At 43.1% G+C, this 25405-nt stretch overlaps 2 protein-coding genes across 2 annotated transcripts; one reads left to right on the plus strand and one right to left on the minus strand.

The window, feature by feature from the left end:
• Positions 1-2952: 2952 nt before the first annotated feature.
• slc37a1 (solute carrier family 37 member 1) lies at positions 2953-18906 on the minus strand. Its single transcript, XM_036545431.1, has 20 exons — positions 18784-18906; positions 17144-17369; positions 16194-16275; positions 15364-15469; positions 14805-14883; positions 14042-14177; positions 13819-13895; positions 12767-12933; positions 12219-12271; positions 11319-11417; positions 10521-10646; positions 9899-9989; positions 8339-8401; positions 7229-7314; positions 6195-6243; positions 5727-5800; positions 5058-5136; positions 4510-4607; positions 4133-4197; positions 2953-3289 (listed from the first exon to the last, which is right to left on the minus strand). Exons 2-20 carry the CDS (start codon positions 17197-17199, stop codon positions 3274-3276), a joined length of 1602 nt encoding a protein of 533 aa, XP_036401324.1. The 5' UTR covers positions 17200-17369; positions 18784-18906; the 3' UTR covers positions 2953-3273.
• Positions 18907-19539: 633 nt separating this feature from the next.
• Positions 19540-25294, plus strand: rsph1 (radial spoke head component 1). Its single transcript, XM_036545933.1, has 8 exons — positions 19540-19693; positions 19781-19894; positions 20777-20882; positions 21025-21115; positions 21555-21690; positions 22123-22194; positions 24542-24662; positions 25075-25294. Exons 1-8 carry the CDS (start codon positions 19643-19645, stop codon positions 25224-25226), a joined length of 843 nt encoding a protein of 280 aa, XP_036401826.1. The 5' UTR covers positions 19540-19642; the 3' UTR covers positions 25227-25294.
• Positions 25295-25405: the final 111 nt, after the last annotated feature.

Here is a 25405-nt window from a genome sequence, read left to right on the forward strand (position 1 = left end):
TAACAATATGATTACTGATATTCCGACATATTTATATTTTGCTGTACAGTAAATGGCTTTATCCAGTATAACTTGAATACAATCAGGGAGATGAACAGTAGCAGAGAAGTAAAAATTCTCCATAACTCAACTGAAACATACTGAAACATTGTATAACCTACTGTTATGATCAACATACAAAAGTGTCTCAGTGAGGAGGATGACACAAAGTGAGCCAAACACAGAAGCAAAAAAATCAATAAATAAAGCAAAAACAGAAGAAAATAGCAATCATAAGGTACCTACAGCAAACATTTTATACTGTTACCTTATAGTGCTTTAGAGTGTAAGAATACAAAATTAGAAAGCAATTAAGAAACAGAAACAAATACAGCCTAAGTGTGAAATATAGCTTTTTTCAATGGTAAAATATCAATTCAAAAGACAGGATTAAAAAGGGAACAGAAGAAAAGATGAAGGTTAGATTTAAAATGTGCAAAAGACAGGAACCCAAGTAAGCACCTCTGGCATGATGAACTAGCTAGGCATAAACCTCACAATAACTGTTTGTGATTCATGGACTCAGTTAGCTTCAATTAGCTCAGTCTATTCATACCAAAGACCTTGGAGCTTATAGACCAATACGGGAAGGACTGTGAGTCAGTATTTCATATATTTATTATTTTCAGTATATTTTCTACTTGCATTATGAAAGACTTTATTGTAAAAACATTGCTTCAGAATTTGCCCATCACCCTTATACCTGATATATAAAAGTGTCTTTGTATGTATGATTGTGTATCACATTAATCATTAACATGTTATGTATGACACATTGCTGTTTGTCACATGTGCTCAGTGGTGTAGCAGTAATCAAATAATAATCTAACTGAATTGGATATTCATGTTTAGAAAGGATTCACACCACTGTGAAGTCCATCTTCATTGCTTCATTATCTTCATACATTACTCTTACATGTGGGCCAACTTCACAGCCATATATTATAGTATATATTATTATACATTATAATGTACTTCTAATAAAGTTCACAATGACCTGATAAAACATTTAATATATTTATCTTGAAATGTTTTGCCTTTATGAAAGCAATAAGACATTGTTTTCCGCCATGAGAGAATAAACCTTGAAGATTTTCAGTGGTCAGTAAGTGAGCAATTCTTCTACAAGCTTTGCTAGTCCAGCTTGTGCACCACGCTATGCGCTGTGCTTACTGTGAAGAACATACTGTGGGTGGGAATTGAAATGGGATTACACAAAACCGTAATGAGAAAACAAGATGAATTTTCTTAATTTTCTTTATTATCATGTGAGCGCAGGTCTCCCGCTCCCTGCGGTCTCCTGAGAGAGCAAGCAGGAGGCAGTCCTGACTCAAACATCAGACAAACTCACCAAATCAAATGAACAACCACAGAAGAAAAACACCACCCACTATCCACAGCTGAGGTTGAAAACTATAAAAAGTGGAAGTATCCGTTGAACTACGCCCCTTATCTCAGTCAACCATGAACAGCTAAGCCTGATTATATTTACCCCTATGAAAAAGCCAAATAGGCCAACATTTGTGATAAAAATAAAAATGAGTATATTATAATGTGTTTTATATGTCAAATATTACACATTTGTCCTTTATGTAATCATATGCATATTGCTCTGCATATGCCATAAACTGACAGTACCTCCTGTACTATATGCTCAGTTTTATAAACAGAAATATTACTTTTTCATAAAGGTATGCTTTCAGCTTTGGTCCTCAATGTCCTCAGCTCTGAAACAATAACTCAGTATTATGAATTATCATACTTCTCCTTGCCACTGTACAGGGACATTTTGTAACAACAATAAATAGAACAGCAAATACACAATAATATGTACTCTAAACTGCACAATTACTCACTTCATATGCCTTATTCTTACTTTGAATCTGAATATGGTGTACATTTTTTAAAGTATTTTTACTCTAAATTGTTCAGTCTTTCAGTATTGCACAAAGGACATATCAAGAGAGCACCTGCACATTTGGCAAGGCTAATTGCAGGTGTAAGAGAAACCTCCCTCACTCTGCTTCACACAGAGAAATCATGCTGTTTCAGGGAAATCTCCCTGACACTCCTTCAGGGAGAATTCTCCCTGACACTGCTTCACAGAGAGAATTCTCCCTCACTGCATTAAGTATAACATACAGGAACGTAAGTGACTGACCATTATGTCCTGGCTACTCTGAATAGCCAGAAAGAGAACCCCCCCCCTTACACTGTTTTGTACGGAGAAATCTCCCTCAGGCTACTCCAGAGAAATCACACTGCTTCAGAGAAATCTCCCTGATGCTGATTCAGGGAGAATTCTCCCTCACAGTGCTTCAGAGAGAGATCTCCCTTACAGTGTTAAGCATGACATAATTGAACATAAGTGACTGACCATTACACAGAGAGATCTCCATCACACTGCTACACACCAAGAAATCTCCCCGTCGCTGACTCAGAGAGATCTCGCTTACAGTGTTAAGCATAACAAAAGTGAACATAAGTGACTGACCATTATATCGTGGCTGCTCTGAATAGCCAGCCAGAGAACTCCCCCCCCTACGTTGCTTCACACAGAGAAATCTCCAGTGTTCTGTTTTTTGCAAACTCAAAACAGCCTGCAGATGGAGTATGTAACTTCACTACCAGTTCCACTTGGAGAGGTTCCACTTAACAGCAATGAGCAGACTAATCTCTACATTACCGCTACCTGAGAACGATTTCACATACAGAATGTTGTTTGGCAGGATTACATTCAGATTACATTATTAAGACAGACAGATAAATAAATATTCTCATAATCCTTCAATTACCAATTTCCAGATATGACCAGACACAGAACACACAGAAAGTAAAACTCCAAAACTGAAACTGATGTTAACAGCTCCAGAATAAAATATATATATATTTTATGTTAATTGCATACGTCATGTGATCTTTGGCCCATATAAAAGCATATGAAAGTCACAACAAAACATACATTCCTTACAATTACAAAATTCCTTACAAAAGGGCTTACAAAAATATGTGCACAGAACGAGAGTGGCGTGTGGGACGCATCTCACTTTCCTTCGCTGCTTGTGCTGGAGGCACCATCTCTGAGGTCAGAGGTCAGCGCAATGTGTAGTCTGGACAGGGGTCACAGAGAGGTCACGGGGTCACTGTACGTGTTCCCACTCCTCTGATGGAGAAGTTGACATAGACACTCTTCCCACTCGTCTCTCTCTGTTTCTCTCTCTGGACTCAAAGTGCTCAGTGCTCCTTCAGCCTGGGAGGAAACAGAATCACAACATGAGCTTTCAGCTCATCTCATAGCTTATCAAAGAAACAGCAGTAGCATGTGCATCTTCTGATTGTGTCGTGTGTTTCATGTGTATTTGTGACTGAAGAGTGATTGAATTGTGTGTGTGTTTGTTTGTGTGTATGCTGCTACTCCAGCTTGTGCACCATGCTATGCGCTGTGCTTACTATGAAGGACATACTGTGGGTGGGAATTGAAATGGGATTACGCAAAACTGTAATGAGAAAACATTGAATTTTCTTAATGTTCTTTATTATCATGTGAGCGCAGGTCTCCCGCTCCCTGCGGTCTCCTGAGAGAGCAAGCAGGAGGCAGTCCTGACTCAAACATCAGACAAACTCACCAAATCAAATGAACAACCACAGAAGAAAAACACCACCCACTATCCACAGCTGAGGTTGAAAACTATAAACAGCAGAAGTATCCGTTGAACTACGCCCCTTATCTCAGTCAACCATGAACAGCTAAGCCTGATTATATTTACCCCTATGAAAAAGTCAAATAGGCCAACATTTGAAATAAGTGTATGCTGCACCTGCAGGCTATATGTATGTACTTACAGCCTGGAGGTTGCTGTAATGCCAGTCCTGGCCTTTTTTTGTCTGGGGGGGGTGTATGTTTGTATATGTGTGCTTGTGTGTGCTCTACTTATGTACCTATGTGAGAGTGTGTGTGTGTGTGTACACGTTATACCTTGTGTCTGTGCACATAGGGGTTTGTGAGCATATGAGTGTGCTACATCTTGCATGTGTTTGTGTGTGTGTGTGTGTGTGTGTGTGAAAGAGAGAGAGATAACACAGCTCCACTTACGGTAGAACAGGTGCTGGGCGGGGCTTGCGAGAGTCAAGCTCCTTCAACACCAGACGAAGCAGTAACTACAGGCCAAACAAAACAACACATCATGTCATGACACCACAGTACACACAGCATTTCAGGGACAGTAAATTAATGTCATTGTGGTAACCTACTGGGAAGTGATTAGTGCCAGGACTGGTGTCAGTGTCTGAATCTGCAGTTTGGGGATTTGTGCTGTTTTCAAGACCCCATTAATTAGGGAGGGGCTATTAGAGACAATGCTGGTGTCAGTGCCTCAGTCAGTGGGGAGGATATTAGCATCAGTGCTAGTGTCAGGATCTCAGCTTGCAGGGGGGCTGATTAGTGTTAATGGGTCGGTCTGCAGGCCTCACCAGTAAAGCGAAGGCATCGGCTGCCATCAGCATGTAGAAGACATGGTTCCAGCCTCGCACAGACAGCAGTCCAGCCAGCAGGGGGCCCACTGCTGCACCTGAGGGGAACAAAGCGTCAATATGTGTCCAAGTGCACCGCTGTCACCATCCACAGGGCTGGGTGTGCCACAGCCCATTCATGTGGGCCCGTGACTACAGGGAGCATAGAGCAATAGAGCACACAGCAACACATTCAATCCCTTATCTTAACTGTACTTTTGTATGAAACACAAGTCCCTGACCATTGTATCCTAGCTGCTTTGAATGGAGAGCCAGCATGTGTAAATGCTGTTCTGGTGAAGACAATTAACAGGGAATGGTTAGGTTAGACTTCTTATTAAGGATACCCCTGATAAAATGAATGAACAGCATGGAGGGCAAATATCAGGCACAGCAGATGTTAAAGGTCAGAGAGGGAGCAGAGGTCAAAGAGACCAGACCACAGAGGTGAAACGTGAGAGAGAGTGAAAGGTCAAAGGTCAGAGCCGTGGTGAAAAGCCTCTACTGACCGACTGATCCGGTGCCGTCAATGATGGCAGTGACAGTGGAGAGGGCCCTGGCGTTGCCCTTCAGGCTCTTGTGTGTACCCTGGGACACAGCGCGAAGAGGGGAGAGAACGCGTCAGGACACAGAGTACATTTACACTCACGCACACCCACTGAGAGGACAAAGCACTGAGCAAGCACACTTACCCACATGCGTACACATACAGCGCCAGTCAAACGTTTGGACACGCCTGATTAAGATAATGGGAAACATGCATTCAAAGACATTTTATCTAAAGATTTATACTTAAATGCTTGAAATGTGTTCCTTGTGTTCCAAATATAAACAGTGAAGTTGATGCCCATGCATGAATTTCTTTCCAAAAAAATAAAAAATATATTTTTTGGATACTTTGAAGAATCTAAAATATAAGATAGTTTTGATTTGTTGAATACTTTTTTGGTCACTGCATAATTCCATTTCTGTTATTTCATGGTTTTGATGACTTTACTAATATTCTAGCATGTGGAAAATAATAATTAAAAAACCCTTCTATGAGTTGGCATGTCCAAACTTTTGACTGATACTGTAAATGCAGACAGACACATGCGCATACACATACACACACTGAGGGCATAGTTATCTGCACACACACACACACACACACACATTTTCTCTCTGTCTTTTCTCACCAGATCTGCAGACACAGCAGTTGTGATGAGGGCATAAGGTCCATTCACCAGACCTCCACACACCAGTAACATGGCTGTGAAACAACATTAGCACAATGTTACACCACCGTAACACCACACACAGAGCATTAGTCCACTGTGATGCAAGAATAGATTCTTGTGTTTTCTGTTCATCCAGAGAGACACAGTAAGAAGACTCCAAACCACAGAGGAAATACGGTAGTGTACACTTAAACACAACTTTTGTGAATGCCATTTTAGCAGATTTTAATCTTTATGCTTTTTCCACAGACAAGTTACCTCCTATACATTATTGTGGCTGCTCTTATGACATGTCTTATATGTATCCTACCATGACAGCAATTGCTCTGGATAAGAGTATTAAATAATAAATAAATGAATAAATATTGATTAACATGGCCTTTGAGAGAGAAATGAGGGCGATTAAAGGGAGCAGAGCCTTCTCACCTATGGTGGGTCCCAGTCCAAGTTCACTGATCATAGAGAAAACGTAAAGCTGTATCACAGAGAGACAGAGAGCGAGAGAGAGAGAGGCAGAGACAGAGAACAGATATTAACCAAAAGCAGGACACTGACTCAAATTTAAACTGAACTTTAAATAAACGTCATTTAAAACCAGTGAACAAACGCTATGTAAGCAAATAACTACTGGTTTTCTCTCATAATTATGTACAAATTATACCATTTTTGGCTTACCACTGTTGCTTTCTTATTGTGTTATCGTACATAGTTAATTCTCAGTGAATACATGGGGAGCAAACACTAAAAGTAATATATTATGCATATTCAATTTTCCTGAGACATAACCACATATCTGGGATAAAAGAGGGACAATTCACCAACAAAATTATGGAAATGAATCTTATTCTAGGACAGTGTTTCAGAATGCTGGTCCCGGGAGAATGCTGTGTACGGTGGGTTTTTTTTTCCATCTGTGCTGTCAGTAAAGTCTGCTTGATTTAGCTGTTGAGAAACACTGTTTCAGCTGTTGAGAAACTCTCCTGCTGCCAGGAGATTTCTGCACGTGGGTTTTACATTTCATATGCTTCTATAGCAGAGGTGTCAAGCAGAATTCCCATGGGGCCGTAGCGCCTGTACTGGTTTTGTACCAACCTTAATTTCTTAACTAATTATTATTATTTACTATTATATTACTATTTTACTACAGTGAAATAAATGTACTATTTATTTAAATTATTATTTACTCAGTACAGTACTCATTTTTTAAAGAAAATAGACTGCACATGTACTCTAGATTCAGATATTTAACTGCAATATAATTTTAGTGAAGGCAAATATAAACAGCAGTGTAACTGCCTAACTAGACTAATTAAGATGGAGTAATTGGTATGAAAACTGCACATCAGTATATATTGGGGTGCTGGAGGGAATGAGTTTGACCTCACAGGCCAGCTGTGTGAGCCGCTGTTGTGCAAGGTCTGTGTTTCTGCATGGCGCAGACTCCGGAGGCGGAGACTCACTGTGGGAGCAGCCAGAAGCAGCATGACCGCGCAGGTGGTCGCCCTCTTGCCCAGCTTGTCAGAGATCACACCAGCCAGGACGCCCCCTGCGCAGACGCGGAGCGACAACCGTCATTCCCACCGAGCACCGAGCTGACGCAGCAACACCCCTAACAGCCCCCCCTAATGGTGGGAGGAGTAACCTCCCCTCCCCCAACCATGAAAACAGAGCAGCAGTGTACCTTGCTACATACCAGTGGGGTCCACATGTTCACACCCGACCAAGCCTTAGCCTTGAATGTGTGACATGAGAAACTGGGGGAGGGGGCTTTCGGTCTAACTATCCTTTACTTAGAACAACGCCGAGAAGCAAACAGCACTTTTATCATTGCACAAAAACATCTTCCTAATTTCAGAGGCGGACAAACTTGAAATGATGAGCAGTAATTTTTGAAAATGCCAGGGGTGCTATAAAGAATTTCCCCCACTCCCCACCCCTTAGTCTCCTAGGACTTTAACCTTCAATTCAAGCCCTCTTTCTCTATACACATCTGGTGCAGATCTCTCAGCTGCTGGTTGATATGGAATACAGTATTGATTACGTCTTGGACTTTATACTGTTCTTGTGTCTTTCCCTTCCATAGACTGCATGCTCAGCACATCGACCAGAGTAAGGGGGCATATTAAATACATACAAAAAATAAGTAAACAAGAATAAGTAGTTAATACAGCAGATTTCATGCGTTCATGATAAACATCACCCAAAATAAAGTCAGCAACATAAATACTCAGATACTCATGGGCCATTTGTTGGATAATATGAAAATCATATGAATAATATGATAAGATGAAAAAATAAAAAGTATACATATTTGATAATAATAATAGGAACACTCCTACACTCCTAATAATAGGGTAGAGTTAAAATCTTAAAATCTACATTTATTTGATGATAAATTAACAGCAATTCATGAACAAAAAGTTCAGCCAGACAGGCTACAGCACTGCTCTATGAGATCTCTTCCTAAACGGTACAGATCTTAAAGATCAAATACAACATTAATAAAATGGTGGGCAAAAGGTTGCGCCTTGTCTGATAGGCCCAAGAGCAAACAAAAAAGCACCTCTTACCCACAATGCCTCCAACATCAAACAGTGTGGACAGATCCCCCGCCCTCTTGGCATCCAAATGCGCTGAAAGAGGAAACAGGAAACCACATGTCAGAGAGAGCAACCGCTTCTCCACAAGCATCAGTTTACAGCAGGCCTTGCAAAGGTTCGCATTCACTTAACCACGCTAATCTAATCAATAATTTAATCATTGGTGTCGACTGTCAGATCATCCACATGACAAATGACTGGGAAATGCACACAGCCCATGTGTTGAGAAGATGGCTGGTTTTCCCATATAGCAGGCGTCAGAAATCAAGATATAAAATGGTCATGCTGGTTCATGAGCCAGTTCTGGGTTTAGCACCCTGCTACACTGGTTCATCTCAATCATCTTTAAAACTAAATACTCAAGCACAGATTAACACTAAGCATAATTTGCTTTATTTCACCCTATCCTATTGAAACACCAGCTTCCTTTAAAAATTTTTGATACCCATTTAACTGCTTTTCTTGTTCATATCCATCACTGAGCTTGTTATGTCACATACATAGTAAATGAGAGGAGCACTTCCTTAAATTTTTCACCCAAGGGAAAACATGTGGTGCTTAGATTGAATCTGGCCCTCGATCTACAGCCCAGGAACTCTGGATTTATGTTCTACCCCCTTGTTCATAATTATTCCTTCAACCACAGGCATGTTCTTTTCGAACAAAATCCCCAAGTCACAGAACTACAAGAGCACCGTGAGAGAAAATAAGAGGACATATGGTGGCTTGGTAAGGAGAACGACAGATACAATTTGCCACATCAGAATATAGCATACTGTGGATGTGTTTCTGTTATTTAAAACTGCTCCAGAAAAGGGGTTTGACCTTTTCTTCTAGTTCAGTTTTTAAATTTACATCCTATAGAGGATGAAAGATGACCAAGGGACCAAGCTGTTAGCTGAAAGAGTAGCTCAGTCAAGCTCTGACTGGAAGTCTACTTTATACATGTTTAACAAAAAAGCCACTTATTTAGAGATACTTACTGAACACATCCATTCTGTCCCTCACAGACCACAGGCTGTCTGATGGTATGAGAAAACTACTGTATGCAGACGAGGGGAAAAGGCTTCTCTTGTTAAGGCAGCTGTGTGTGTGTGTGTGTGTGCTGTGTGTGTGTGTGTGTGTGTGTGTGTGTGTGTGTGTGTGTGTGTGTGTATGAGAGAGAGAGGGAGAGACATATCAACCTTGCTGCATCTCACTATGCTGCACTCATTCTAAATGGGTGGGAGGTGGCATGAGGAAGCACTGGCTTAGATGGGGGCAGAGAGGGAAGTTCTCTACATTTATGCATATGCTTGAGCAGAGGGGAGAGAACTTGCTTTTGTTTGAAGGGGGAAGGGGGGAGCTTACCTGCTTTCGCTGGAGTGGAGGTGGGTGGGTGGGGGGGGGGGGTGATAGACAGGAAAAGTGCCTACTTTGGTTCGAGGGGGGGGGGGTGGGCAGAGAGGAAGTACCTGGCTTTGGTATCTTGGGTAAGTATGGGGAATATGTTTTTTTTTGGGGGGAGGGGGGTGTAGAAAGAGGAGGTACCTGCTTTAGTGATGTAGAGAGGCAGCCAGAAGAGGAAGGTGTAGCTGACCAGCTTGGCAAACAGCAAGCACAGGGAGAACTCCACCACTCCCTGGGTGAAGAGAGACAGAGGGGAAGGGAGTCAGAGACAGAGGAATGGAGCCATACACATATTTAACTAAGGTCACACCGGTGTTACAGCTCAATCATTATGCAAAGATAAAGACAGAGACTCCTTATGTTCAACAGCATCATGACGCATACCTTCATCAAAGCCTGTTCTAAGTTTTCACTGTATCTGTATTGCAATTTTGATTAGAATTGTGTAACTTCCATTATGTCACACCTGCCACTTTAATTCTGAAATGATCATTCAATGCTAATATTACCATACATCAGTAATCATAGTATGCAATGCTGTTATCTTAAAATAATGAATTATAGAATGTTGTTATAATATAATATGTTGACATTATCATACACTTCAGATATTAAGATATTATTATACAATTCTGTTATTATCAAATAATGCGGATATTATACTATTAAAATGGATATTAAAATGCTGATACTAGATCACATAATGCTGGTATTATTAAACGGTGTGGGTAATATCATAAAGCGGATTACAGCTGGGACTGACCGGGATGCGCAGAGCTCCCAGGAAGCTGATGGCCGACGGCTCTGCCTCGCTCTTCACCACCACGACCTGCTGCACGGGCACACACACTCCCACGCTGTCCGGCAGCAAGAGCTCAGTGTCCCAGCTCTGCAACACACAACCTCAGGTCAATCTCTCTCTCTCTCTCTCTCTCACACACACACACACACACACACACACACACTCTCTCACGCTGTCCGGCAGCAAGAGCTCAGTGTCCCAGCTCTGCAACACACAACCTCAGGTCAATCTCTCTCTCTCTCTCTCTCTCACACACACACACACACACACACACACACACACACACACACACACACACACACACACACACACAGACACACATACCCGCGCACACACACAAACAGACACACACACACACATACGCACACGCACACACGTACACGCACACACACACACACACACGCACACACGCACACGCCCACGAGCCCACGCTGTCCGGCAGCAAGAACTCAGTTTCCCAGCTCATCACACTCATACCCCTGCATCGTACTGATCTCTGAACTCAACACTCTGCCCTCTCAAGGCTGCATCAGAGATAAAAGGCAGCAGGTTTTCCAGCGATCAAGAAATCAGCTGCTCAACGGCTGGGCGGCGGCACTTGAGAACTCTTATTCTGTGTGTAATGCATGCATAAACATGAGCTCATGCCACTTCTGTTTTCGAGTGTTTCTGGCCTCCGTCTCAGTGCTACGCAGAGCTGCAGGATGATGTGTAGGATGCTGAAAACTCCCACGCTTCGCGATGCAGGTACACTCTCACCTGTGTTTTACTCCCCTTCTTGTACTGCAGGTATGTCTCTGCATGGCCGTTCAACCCGTTCCAGCTCTTTGGGAGTTTCTGCAGAAACAGGAAGTGGCTCTGTTAGTTTACCGCCCCGGAGTCGCGCAGACAGAAAACTGAAAGGGGAGATGTGTGGGAGCAGCCAACAGCGCTTTCAGCTCCTGTTGCATCGTTTTGTGTGTGTGTTTATGTGTGTGTGTGTGTGTGTGTGTGTGTGTGTGCGCGTGTGTGTCTGTGTGGGGTGGGGTGTTAAAGGAAGGTCCACAATGCAATAACACCCTAGCACACTTATACACAGGTTTACACAGACTGATAGAGTGAAAATTTGGAGGACTTCACATGGATATTTCTACTAGCTTTATTTACCCCTTATAATACGAAGGCGATTCTTGCACAGAGCTGAGAAAACTGTGCCTTTGTTTTCACTAAACTACACAAGATTTATGCATGTATGTCCTTAAACAGACACAGGTTATTTTATTTCTTATATTAACACAAGAAAGCAACCAAATTCTTTCAATTAAAAAAAACTGCTCGAGTGAGAGGACCAAACTCTTAGAAAGCACATCTTAGAGTTCCTCTAAGCCGTTTGGTTTGCATACCTAAGACAGAGATGTATTTTAAAAGCAAATGGCAATCTTCCAAACCTACACATATCACAAACGGAACAGCAAAACAACCTCTGTGGGTAACACACACACAGACATGTACACACACACACACACGCAAATATCTGAGGATACAAGTCTGCTACTTCACTACACCCTACAGAAATGGGTCTGTCATGTGATGATGATCACAGCTGACACATGATCCTTTATTCATATCTGAAGAAAAGAAAACATCTAAAAGAGGAATCAATAAAAGGGTGGTACTCACAGAATTACTGCTGGTGGGGTTATGTGCGGAGATAGATTTCAAATCATTGGGATCTGTAGAGATAAATTCCAGACCAGATTACCACAAAACTATTTCAATCACACACACGCATACTCATTCTGCCATTTAATTCCTCCATATGACTATATGCACCACAGTTAGAGTGGGCATAAGAAGGGTCTGGCTACAGAGTGGAGCTGGAGCTCATAGTTTGGAACTCTCACTATATACCTCTAGCAACATGGCTGTGGTGGGCATGTATCTTATTTTACAGACCAACCTTTTCACTGCATTTGGGCCACGTGAAGACTGCTTACCCTAACCGTCAGACTAATATGGGATTGTTTTTCCCCCCATTTAAATGATCTTGACCCAGCCTGAACACATAGATTGCTGTAATAGCCCACATTCTTGATACCCGTGTGGAGACAGCTCAGGTTGTACCCCGCAGATGGCTGCCCCTGTATCTGGTGAGGTACGGGCTTTGTCCCCTTTCCCCCTCGCAGGCCCTGAGCGAGCAGCATCAGCATACGGGGCTGCGTACTCACGCTCGATCAGGAACAGGAAGCAGACCACGCCCATGCCGGCGATGATGAGGCCGGGCACAATGAAGGACAGCCCCCAGTTGGAGTTAACCCAGTAGCCGGCGATCAGGGAGCCCAGGATGTTGCCCACCGAGGTGTGGGAGTTCCACAGACCCATGATGAGGCCTCTCCTGTGGAAACGGGTGGCAGTGTGGCATTTCGATCGTAACCGAAAGGTTCCTGGGTGAAGTCCCCAATAGGGAACTGTTGCTGTACCCTTGGGCAAGGTACTTATCCTAGGATGGCCTCAGTACATATTCAGCTGTACAAATAAATAACATGTAACAATTCTAATCTATGTAAGTTGCTCTGGATAAGAGCACTGCTAAATGTCAGTAATGTAATGTAATGAAACACAGAGGTCAGAATGACATCCTCCCCCCAGTGCCACGCATTAGAGTGCCAGCAGCCTCTGGTACGAATCTGTCCCCTCACATGTACTCGGAAGAAGCACAGTGAGTGCAATCACAGTTTCTGTAGGACTCGTTTGCACTCATTTCACTTGCAAATCAGCAGTTTCAGATTCACGTTACAGGTATATATAGTAAGGGGTGTGGCTGACTTTCACAGACTAAAGAGTATGCAAACCAGAGTCAGCTCAGGATACAAGCACTGAATGTTCTACTGCAGTCTATCACAGATTTGACTCCCCGTGTGTCCTTTTAACTGATCAAATTTGATGAGCTCTTTGTGCAACACTGATCCACGCTTGCCCTGTAACAGTTAGGCTAATTAATAACACATTAAATCCAGGGAAAAGAAAAAAGGCAAATCTAGACCACTGTTCAATAATTAGCTCAGCAAACCAAATTAATAAAGAAATAACTCATTTTACATAAACGGGGATACCCAAAGTGCCAGGACTGGGAAACACTGCTCTAAACTGTGGGTTCTTTCTTGTTTAGAAATCCAAGCAAGCAAAACTGTACCCATTTGCCTGTAACTATGAGGCCATGTTAAAATCCCTTTAGCTCTTTCAACCAACATAGAGGATGAAGCAAAGGAGAATGGCTCACCTTCCCTTCCCAAACCAGTTCCCAATGCAGGTGACCACACTGGGCCAACCCGTGGTCTGGACCAAGCCATTGGCCACCTATGCAAACAGAAGAAGGAAAAGGCACAATTCTTCATTCAGCTGCTTCATATACTGAACGATACCGGACCCTAATATTTCATCATTGCAGTCTCCAAGCGATTGCATATGAACACAGACCCTGACCCCCAAACCCTATCTCTTACCTGGACAAAGATGTAGAACCCCAGGCTGTGGATGTTGTACACGTAGCCGAGGCCAAACAGACAGGTGAATAAGCCACTGGTCACCATGCCAACCGTCAGGTAAAGGCGAATGGGCAGTCGCTCACCAATAATGCCACTGGAAAGGGGAACACAGCTCAAATAAATACTGACCTCAGTGTATCACTAACATGCTTCAACAAGAGCTGGGATCGACAAACATCTCACACATGCTTAACGGACGCTCAAAAACAACCTCAAACTCAGATGTTGTCCATGCTATGCCTTGACAGTGCAAGGGTTTCCAGCTGTGATTCCTCATAGGTGTTACCTAACACAGCAAATCCCTCAAAAGCTACGCCGGGTGATTGTTACACACGAGGCTTCACAGTGCCACAACACAATGGGTACGAATGGAGACATGCTGTGAGCCAAGCCATTTCAACAGAAACTGGGCAGAAAAGCAGTCTTGCAAAGAGGACGTCAGGTGTATCCTGGTTCACGTTACACTTTCTGGAGGCAGTAAACAATAGCCTTCTATCTCTCTAACCTCTAACACACACATGCCCTGTATCCTCAATAAACATAGATTTGATGCCAGAAATAGCATTTACAATTTAAATGCGGACCTGACATCACAGATGGCTTTTACAATTTAATGATGAGAGAATGATAACATTCTCACGTGACTGGCCTGACACACCTACCCACTCCAATAAAACCATTCATTAAGTCTGCGTACTACAATGCAGTGCGTTCACATTACCTGAGATACATGCCCACCGCATAGGCACACAGGAAGGAATAGTCCATCGCTCCCAGTAGCTGCTTGTAGTTGCTTTTGTCTGAAAACAGAGGCATTTTGTAAAAGACTGTCATTTAAATGCAGGTTCACACATGTCTTTTGTTTCTGGAGTGGAGGGCTTGGTGCAGAAGATATTAGTGAGAAAGGGGGTAGAGAAAGAAAAAAAACATAGTGAGTCAGAATTTCCAGCATATGTGCAATGCCAGTAGGAAAGAAATTACCATTTTTACATATTTTAGTGGCTTAGCAACAATAATTATCATGCTAATTTAACCAAAATGAAGGATGGGGAGAGACAGGAAGAGAGAGGCCAAGAGCAAATACAAGGGGGAGAGACAGCATGACATCAACGGACAGGGGGAGGGGGAAAGGAGAGTAAGCAAGAGGGGGGGTGAGAGAAAGAGGTGAAAAGAAGAGTTGAGAAGACTGAGATAGAAAGGGTGAGACAGAGAAGGGTAAAGAAGAGCCAGAAAGATGGAGTTTTAATGGATGGGTGAGCGCGAGGTCAGACATCACGCACCGAAGGGCTTCCAGCTGCAGTCTACATCAGCGTGGAGGAGGTGCTGCTGGCTGCTGCTGGACGCGGAGAGCTCACTGGTCTGGGAACAGTTCTTGTGCAGCTCACTCTGTACACCCACAACAACATGGCGCCACACCAGACAACACAAACAGCATTCAACATAAAACACAAAATACAGAGGCACACATCATACCACACACGACAGTACACATGCACACCCATAAAAACAAGATACCGCACAAACACACAACAAAACACAGCACACACAGAACAACACATGTAACACAAAAAAATAATAATCAATAACAAAAACACACTGTTAAGGTCATCTCAACAACTCTGTGGGGCACATTACACATGTATCTTTTAGTTTGCTTTAGATTTTTTCACTCCTGCACCATTTGTGTTTTCACAAGCAGAGGTAGATGCACCTTATATACCGTATGTACACGTACATTTTGCTGAACCAACTGTATTGCAAACTGAGATAAAATCTCCACAAAACCAAATTAATCAAAAGCAGTAGGTGCTGTACACACTCTGTAAGTTCACAGTAGGCATTTCACCTCACATAAGGGATGAGTGGGTAATATGCAGTTAACTGCATGGTTGTCAGTAGAGATGTGCTCTACTGTGGCCTAGACATTGTCTAGTCAAGTCCCTTCTCATATAGTCAGGCCTTCTTTGAGATTGGTTTGGGTGCCATTTTAGCATTAGCATTCATGCATTTCTTCACCAAAACACCAGTTCTGCTTTCCATGCCACTTAGGCTTTTGCTCAGTGAAGGGGAAGCCCCAGGGAATCAGTGAACAGTGATTTTGTCAGCCTACCTTGACAATGCTGATGGGCTTCCTGGAGAGATGGAAACTCGTGTAGAGCAGGAAGGTCAAGGCAAACGTGAAGGCTCTGTACCTGTTCAAGGTGACACACAGCAGCAGCAACGTGAGCAGACAGAGACCTGGACTCTGCACCTGAGGGTCTTTGGTTCAAGCGAATGGGTGGGTCTGAACTTCAGCCGCCCCAGTTACAAACCCCAGCTGGATCCACAGACAAAACTGCAAGACCGACTGATTCAAATCATTGTACTTTGTCTGGTACCCACGAATCAGCGACTGACAGCACATGTTAGCTGCATCCACAATGGCAACTCCTGCAGCCCCACTCTCCAATCACTTCACAAAAGTACACAGGCATTAAAAATAATCACTTTGAGCTTATGCAATTGGTAAACACTGCTGCCTTTGTCCAGCTCAATAAAGAGGTGCGTCACCCACTCCAGGGTGTGAAGCACGGTGGCAGACCAGCATCAGGCAGGCCCTGATGTCAGGGTAGGGTAGGGAGTGGCCACTACTGCACATGGGTGTCAGCAGTCAGCACACACCCAGGGCAATGACCTCTGGTATTCTCCTTTCCTGAGATGTGTGTACTATCCGAGGTAAAGTTTTATGCTTTTATTTAAACTGCTGGGAGAACTGTGAGTTTCTTTTTTTCTCATGCTGTATTACAGTCATTGACATTATAAAATAATTAAGCACAAAATGTTGAATTACTGTATGTCAAACACAAAGACATAAGCAGTATAATATAATGCTTTACACCAATGACGACAGGAGATAAAGTTTGGAACAGTCTGCCCTGCCCTAACTACAAGGTGCCACAAAATGTGGAACAGCTGATAAATAAGAAAAATTAGTGTGAGTCTGGATGTTCACTCACACACACACAGACACACACACACGCATACAGTCGAAGAATGGCTGAAACGAACACGCACACTCACCACTGATCTTTGCTGAAGGAAGAGAGAAAGCGAATTCCCGGAGGAACGGGGGCCATGGCTGTGGGGCTTCTAGCGCTCAGTTTGGATGGAGAAGATCTCTCAGAGCGGCGAGGAGGATGACGATGATGAGGAAGACACAAAGCTCAGGTGTGACCAGGTGCAGAGGGGTGGCAGGAGAAGGACATGGCAGCAGGCTGACGTCTCCTCAGGGCATGGCTCCTCTGCCCTGTGCCCAAATGGAGGGAGACAGTGTCATGAGCCTCAGCACTGAACCCCATGCCAGCCTGACCATCTTCAACAAGGCATTAACAGCAGATAGCTATCAACTTCATAACCTGTTATTACCCAATAAACCTAAAATACAACTTTAAAAGCCCTGAAATTTTATGTCTTACTAAAAATGAACTGATTGCTAAACTTTCACCGTGTTGCACAAAAGACAGTTTGTGGTGTCACATTACATAACTATAGCAAGGAGTTCCTAAAACAGATAACTTACAGAACTGGAGCGCAGGGAGACAGTGTTGTGCGCAGACTAATGTATCAGACTATATGCTCAGCATTCAGGTCGATTGTCATTGCATTTTTAAAATGATCTTAAAAAACGATAAATGCTCTGGTTCCCCGTTCAATGACTGGGCCTCAGAGCCAGGGTCTCCGCTTGATGCGCCGCGGCATTAAACATTAACACATACATGGCGAGGGTCACCGTCACCCTCCAATGACACAGGAACGTGCCTCAGGAAACACACTTAGGCGTGAAAAATTCGCTTTTTAAAGGGGACGGTTCGTCCGCAGATCGTGCCCCTTGCAGCACAGAGGAAAAACCTTCTCATATCTACGTGGACACCCATCCCACTGGTAGTGCCGCGTGAGGAGACTTTAGAGTTCCACAACTTTCAGACAGTTTGTCCTCTAGCACTTTCAAGAGTAACGTTAGCTCTAAAACATTTTCCGTAGAAATATCGTGTATTTCCGTTCTGCGCCGTCTTCGGCGAGGAGCATAAAGTTTTTTTTTATTTAATAACATTCAACTGCATGCAAGAATTCACGGGGCAAAACAAAAACTTAAAACCTTATTTCGCACGCTAGTGGCCTATGGCTTAGCTGAGTATGATTCCACTGGTCTCTCTCTCTGTATATGAAGCTACCTAAACATCTAATATATGCATCGTCTACTTATCGGTAGCTCTTTCCGAAATCACTTATCTACATGCACTCGATGTATTGTCATCAAGATATCCATGAAGAATCCGACGTAGAAAATACATCCACTTACTTTTCTGCTAAAAGAGCTGAAGGAAGAACCCAATCTAGTGTACAAATTTAGGGACCTAACTGTAGCTCACGCGCTAGAAATTACGTTTTCGGTCTCAGACAATCAAGCCGAGGGGGCTTGTATCTACTGATCGAATGTCTCTTTAGGTGTCAAGAGTACGTAATATAATTTGTAATTATGTATCTTACTGCCGAGGTAGCTAGAAAACTCGCTGTGGTTATCTGCTTCAAACTCTTTCATACAATTTCCACATAGGCTACTAGAAGCGAGGGAGCGAGCTGCCATTTGGCGCAGCACCACCCCCTCCATACACATCCAAACACTAACAGTCTATGTTAAAAAGATAGTCCTGTAATCTTACCGCATCAACTGACGAAGGAAAACACACACGATCTCAGGGTGTTTTATCACGGTGATCTTCCCAGGGTACCAATCCTTCCCGATTATCAGACGGCACTGAGCAACGAGTCTGACAGCCTCGGCATACAGAGTCTTCCTTACTGACGTCAGAACAAGGAACCGGTCTGTCATGAGTGATGTTTGTAGCCACAGTGTGGCTTGCATTGGTGTGGCAGAGCGGACCTCAACAAGGAAATAACGCAGTGAAAAATTCTGCCATTTATCAAACAGGCTCTATATATTGAACGAGGTGCTGGAATTCCGGTAACAAGTGTTATCGCTTACGGTCCTGATGAATGATTTACGAGTTGTATATAGATTTTGATACGTCATATTACGCATTACTAGTTTCAAATTCAAACATAATTAGTTAACGGTTAACTTAATGTCCAAATATGTATATTTGACCGAGATCTTTGACTATTGACAATCTCCGACAATGTTTTTATGACAATTGCCTCAATGCCTTTCATTTTTTTAACGTAGCCTACCCTACAAGAATTAACTCTGTTCTCTTAAAATTGGACACATATTTTGTCAAGATGCTCTAGTAAAATTGAAAAAATAAGGTGCAAGTTGAACCTATGTTTTCTAAATATGGCCTGCGTTACCCTTGTACTGAAAATTATTGTCGTATTTGATGTCATTTAAAACAATGTGCCCGACTTGCTTCTAGTAATACAACGCCACGTCTGGCCATTGCCTTGGCAACGTCAAACAAACGAGTTTGAGCTGCAAAGATACGGGAGGCTTCGAGCGGCCCCTTGAACCTTTTTACCGCGTGTATACAAAGTTACCGAATCGTTACAATCGTTGGAACAATGTCGGACGTGGGATCTGAGGATTTTGATGACGAGCAAGGCAACATTGGAGTGAGTATTTGAGCAGTCTTTTATTGAATACAATGACTAGGCGTGTAAGTATGATAACAAGAGAACCTGTGATGTCTCTAAAAATAGGAATATGACGGTGACCGAAACGAAGCAGGAGAAAGACACGGGGTTGGGAAAGCGGTGCTACCAAACGGAGACACTTATCAAGGACAGTATGAGAACGGTAAAAGGAGTGGCCAGGTAAAATACTATGGAATTTGAATACATGAAGATTCAGCGATAAATGGCTATGTTCTGTTCCTTTTTGTTTTGGATGGGAACTTTTTGCTTCGGCAAGTGAAGTTGCATACCCAACTACGTGGCTGATGAGAAATCCCATTGCCTCTAGCTTCAGCGTTAGAAAATTTGGTTGATTTCTTTAAGGCTAAAAAAGAAAGAGTCTTATCAATCCATCACGTATTTCAAAGAAGGAGTGAAAGACACAGGACAGGTGCTTTCTTCCCTCCTTTCGTTCCTTTTGTTACCTGTGCAAACTGTGAATGACAGTCCATAGTAGTGCCAAATAATGAAGCATTCCCATTTTAGCTATTATTATTATTATTATTATTATCGCCCCACCCCCAAAAGCCATCAGTATTTCATAAACGAAAGACAATTTTATCTAAGATAACATACAATGCATTTATTTCATACTGTATCACCAGCAACGGTATTCTGTAGTCACAGATTACTTAGATCATTAGGTAACACATTAGCGATCAAATGTTAAGCAGTGTCAATATTTAGGCATACTATAGCAACTACATACAATGTCTAATTGATAGAGGGCAGGGAGGAGCTACATTTTGCCAGGAACCATACCACACTGAAGTGGTATAAGCATCCTGGTAGTATCAAGTATCCTGGGTAAAACTATGCTGGTGGCCAATAGAGGGCACTCTTTTCTCTGTGCTATGTAAATTCAATGCCCCAGTGCAGTGATGGGTCCACTGTGATGTAGAAAGTGCTATACTTTGGATGAGAGAACAGAGAAGATAGAGAACAGTTTATTACAATGCACAACTCAGACATTGGTTTAGCAAATCATTTGACGGCATGAATCTGTTTGTGTCTGTTCACCAGGGCACATACCGGTTTAAAAATGGGGCCCGTTATGTCGGTGAATACTACATGAACCGGAAACACGGCCAGGGAACCTTCTACTACCCCGACGGATCCAAGTATGAAGGTGAGGGTGCTAATAAGTGAGATGGCCCAGGTTATGCAGTGCATGAGCACTGCTTGACATTGCTGACGATGTGAGCCTCTGTCTGCCCACACGCCATCTATGTGAGCCCAGTAGAAACACTGTTTGTGTGTCTGCCTCCCAGGCGGCTGGGTTGAGGACCAGCGGCAAGGCCACGGCATTTACACGTACGCCAACGGAGACACATACGATGGAGAGTGGATGCGTCACTTGAGGTATAGCCTTCGTTGCGTTAACATGCTGCTCGCATCAGGAGTGGCCATAAAAAAACACAAAAAATAAAAAAGAGCCGCTCAGAATGGAATATGTGCATTATCATAATAAAAACCAGAAGGCTATCAAAGAAAGATCACAATTTTGTTGATGAAAAGTGGGGAATTTATTGTATAAGGACCTCAACCCTCTCTGTCCTAAATGGAATACAATTGTTTCACACATTCAAAAAGAAACACAACAACAGAGAGTTGAATAACGCAAGAGTTGAATAACGCAATTCTTTGTAATAAACGATAAAACAATGTAGTTTTTTAAAACTCACACTCAAAATCACCTATTCTTGCCAACAAAGGTGTATTCATAGTGTTACATCTACTGTCTGGTGTGTGTGTGTGCGCACACGTTTGTATGTTTGGGTGTGTTTGTGTAAGCGTTCAGGCATGGGCAAGGCGTGTACACCTACCATGATACAGACTCCAAGTATGTGGGCACCTGGGTCATGGGAAAAATGGAGTCTTCCGGCGAGTTCATCCACCTCAACCATAAATACCAGGGCAACTTCCTTAACAACAACGTAAGTGAGCCCCGACTCTCACTTCCATAGCAATGATGTAGGTGAGACCTCACTCCTGGCAACAATGTGAGTCCCCTCTCTCACTCAGGGAGAGAGACACAAAATGACATTATTGAGCTAGAGCACAATGGTGCAGGTCTGAACTGAACGTGGCTGTGATTACAGCACTGTTTAACTGTCACAGTGCAGCTGCCATCCCTGGGATGTTCTTTCAGGTCTCTTTCTAGTTCTCTTTCAATATGGGTGTTTGGCACAGTTTAAGGTGTAGACAGTAACAAAATACAATGCATTTAGTTACTGAGCCCTAAAGGAAACACTGCATCTGTAGAGCTGACATAGATTATCATGTATGCTAGTTGTCTCCAAACCTGACATGTAATACCATGTCTGAATTACGTAACATGTCCATTTACTCCTCTGAATCCATTTCAGCCCTCTGGTCCTGGAAAGTATGTGTTTGACATTGGCTGTGAGCAGCACGGGGAGTTTATCCAGCTGGATCAGGTAACGTTGATACCAGCTGAGGAGATGTGTGTGCGTGTGTGTGTGTGAGACCCTGTGGGGGTCAGGAGGATGTTGATGGGTTTATGTACTCTGCTGTGTTTTTTTTCACTCAGTTTTCCGAGAAACACGAGTCAGTGTCACCCCCCCCCCTTTCACCCTTTGCCCTCATTTTTATATACATGAACATGGAGCTGGACCCCTTCAAAAATGACCATTATTATATAAATATGAGTGCTTTCCATTCACCCAAGACATTTATCCATAGGTACACACAGGTAGCCTAGTGCAGTGCAGCTCCTAGTATTACAGGATAAGACTTACTGTGGGATCCTGATATAGTTAGGCCTTTCCTGGAGGACATTGTTGTCATGGTAACGCTTATGACAAGAGCATGTAACAAAGGACCTTTTTCCCCTCAATGAAAATGCCAGCCCACGGAAAGCGAAGAAAGCGGTAAGGATGGGAAGACGCAGAAGACCAGGTTGCCCCGCCCAAGCCCTGGCGAGGGGTTTTTCTCCATAGGGGCCTCTGGAAACGAGGTGCCGTGGCAACTGGACACTGTGCTGTGTCGCTCACCTAGTGGATTAGGTTCTTTATCTGTGCATTGCATGATGGCACAGGCAAAGGATACTCAAAAAGATTGGTTGCTTTGCTAGTCACGGGCAAGGGAGGACTCCTAGACATGTACATTAAGGGAGAGAATGCAACTGCCAGTTCGTGTCAAGGAAAAATGATCAGAGCACAAATTTGAGTAAGGCACTGACAGGTTACTGACAGCTCTGCCTATTGAAATGTAGCCTCTCTTGCCCAGTGGTAGTCTTTCATTTGGGCACCATTGACAGCACCTTAACAGGAACATTTCATAATGTCTGATCAGTTCTGATCCATTATCATCATCATCACCATTGTAATTATTTTATTTGTTATAGCATAATTAAGAAAGGAAATGTCACTGAGTGCTTCTCAGAGTGCATTTCATGACAGGAGGAGCAGTAACTCTTTTTTAATAGAAAAGAAACCACCTAGAGGTGGTGAAAGCAAAGAAACATCATGATCATTATGGGAACTGTGCTCAATCTAAGACAGCAATGTCCTGTTCTAAAGTGTTCTATTGGCAGCAACAGAACACTTTAGATTTACATCTAGGAAGGTGTCATAAGAGATTTGATCGTGAGAGCATGAAAAAACCCCCATATGTTTTTGAAAAAGAAGAATTGGATTTTCCCCTTGGCCCCCTAAATTTAAACAGTAATATTAAATGTGCTTTGCCTGTTTTGGTGGACTACTTGAGCTAACTCCAGAGGAAACTGAGCTGTAACAGATGTATGCAACTCCCAGTATTATCAGTTATTGGCAGACAAAGCAGCAGAAAGCAGGGAAAGGCTCCAGAATGCAGCAGGGTGGCCGTGCACATCAGGGAATTGAGTGTAAATAACTTTTATATATATGGAAGTGAAGTGGGGGTTGTAGTGGATGTGAGATCTTGATGGCAGCTTACTTTAGGGGATCTATGGAGGAATGAAAGAGAAGAGAGACACCTCATAGCCCCAGAGTAGTGAGCGTTTGTTGGGGTGTGATCAGTTTACAGTATGGAAATTCAGCCCTCACAAAAACATGAAGGAGCCTCAATAACAGCTGAACTATGCCACTGATACGCATAAAACACACTACCAAGAGACACTTGGAAAAAGTGATTCAGTTCACTGCAAGGGCTAATTGGGGGTCTGTGAAATACTGTCCCTGGAAGTATCATTTTTGTCCAGATACAATCCATTAATTCCAATTACCCATTAGAGTATATATGAAGGATATAATTGATTGTAAATGGGAATTTACTGGCTTTAGAAACTGTACTGTAATAGAATCCAATGTCTGTCATTTGGACCCATTTGTAGTTATCTTTGGCCAGTTCATCCATAGTTGAGATCATTTTTAGGATGTCATGCTGTGCTGTGTACATGCTGTGTAGCGTCGATCTTTAAATTACCAAGATGGATTTTCATATTCACAGCCCCCACAGTGCCAGTCAGTCAATGAACCATATAGATCAATTAACATGCTCAGCATGGCACCCTAAAAGACTCGCAGTGTGAGTGTTCACTGGCACTTCAGATGCTGTTTGTACTGTAAATCTGAAGCCACTAAGCAGTATGTGTGAGGTGGAACTGGCTGAGTTTAAAAATAAAACATTCCTGAAATGGACTTGAGAAATTTGATTGGGAGAAAAAAAAACAACAGAACCAATACAAAACGTTCAAAACATCTCACTTCTGCTTAAGGCTAGTGAAGCGTTTGGTGAGACTGTCCAAGAGACATCCAGGCAGACTTTTTTTTTTACCTGCTACAGGATTCAGGGGATGGCGATGAGGAGGAACCCATCAGCACCACGGTTGTGAAGTGGCAGCCCATGTTGATAACCGGCATCACGCTGCTGGGACCTGCCAAAGACCAGAAGCACTCCTCACCAGGTGATTCACTTAAAGCTAGGGATGAATGCTTTGATGAAATGGTTTACAAGGTCAAATATTTGAGTAATTGGAGCAGAATTTTACGAGGGGGCAAATGGCAGGGCTACATTACCTGTCTACTTCCTTCCCAGCACAGCTTTCTTTCTGAACAGTCGGCTGACCCACATACTCTGGAGGATCTGTCAGACACAGCTTCAAAAACTGCTTTTAAAAAAAGGGGGGTTTGATTTTCATTTCTCAGTGTTCAGCAAACATAATTCTGCCGAAGGGCTTGATACTCTTGTGAATGTTGGCATTAGGGCCAGCATCGCAGCATTCCTGGGGAACAGGAGGGGAATGGTGTCAGGAGGTGTCAGTTGTGTTTGTGTTCTCTGACTCCTCTTTTACCCAGTCACACCTGTTTTCTCTGCAGACCCTGGGAAGGTGGAGGAGGGTGAAAAGGTAGAGGCAGTGGACCCTGAGGAAAAAACTCTTACAGAGGAGCAGACTGCGAGAGCGAAGACTCCCACAACCCCAGAGACTGGCACAAACAAACAACTTGAGCTGGAGGACAAGCAGGATTGAGAGTCCAGACACGTGACAAACAGAGACACCGTCAACTAATTGTACTTCAGTGCTTTCGTAATAAAATATCAACGCATGTCTCCTGTCTTTCTCTGGTTTTACTGCGGGATGCAAGAGAGACTACAGCCCCAGTTCCTTGCATTTCTCCGCCACTCACACATTCGGCGTCCATTCAGCTG

This window comes from Megalops cyprinoides, chromosome 14, assembly GCF_013368585.1.
Source record: "Megalops cyprinoides isolate fMegCyp1 chromosome 14, fMegCyp1.pri, whole genome shotgun sequence".
Lineage (NCBI taxonomy): Eukaryota > Metazoa > Chordata > Actinopteri > Elopiformes > Megalopidae > Megalops > Megalops cyprinoides.

Coding starts and splice junctions, on each gene's coding strand:
- slc37a1 (XM_036545431.1), bottom strand. CDS start 17,199: ATGGCCCCCGTTCCTCCGGGAATTCGCTTTCTCTCTTCCTTCAGCAAA. Junction 14,884..15,363: donor CTGCAGCTGGAAGCCCTTCG/GTGCGTGATGTC, acceptor CTCTGTTTTCAG/ACAAAAGCAACTACAAGCAG. Junction 13,896..14,041: donor GGTTCTACATCTTTGTCCAG/GTAAGAGATAGG, acceptor CTGTTTGCATAG/GTGGCCAATGGCTTGGTCCA.
- rsph1 (XM_036545933.1), top strand. CDS start 19,643: ATGTCGGACGTGGGATCTGAGGATTTTGATGACGAGCAAGGCAACATT. Junction 21,691..22,122: donor GCAACTTCCTTAACAACAAC/GTAAGTGAGCCC, acceptor AATCCATTTCAG/CCCTCTGGTCCTGGAAAGTA. Junction 22,195..24,541: donor AGTTTATCCAGCTGGATCAG/GTAACGTTGATA, acceptor TACCTGCTACAG/GATTCAGGGGATGGCGATGA.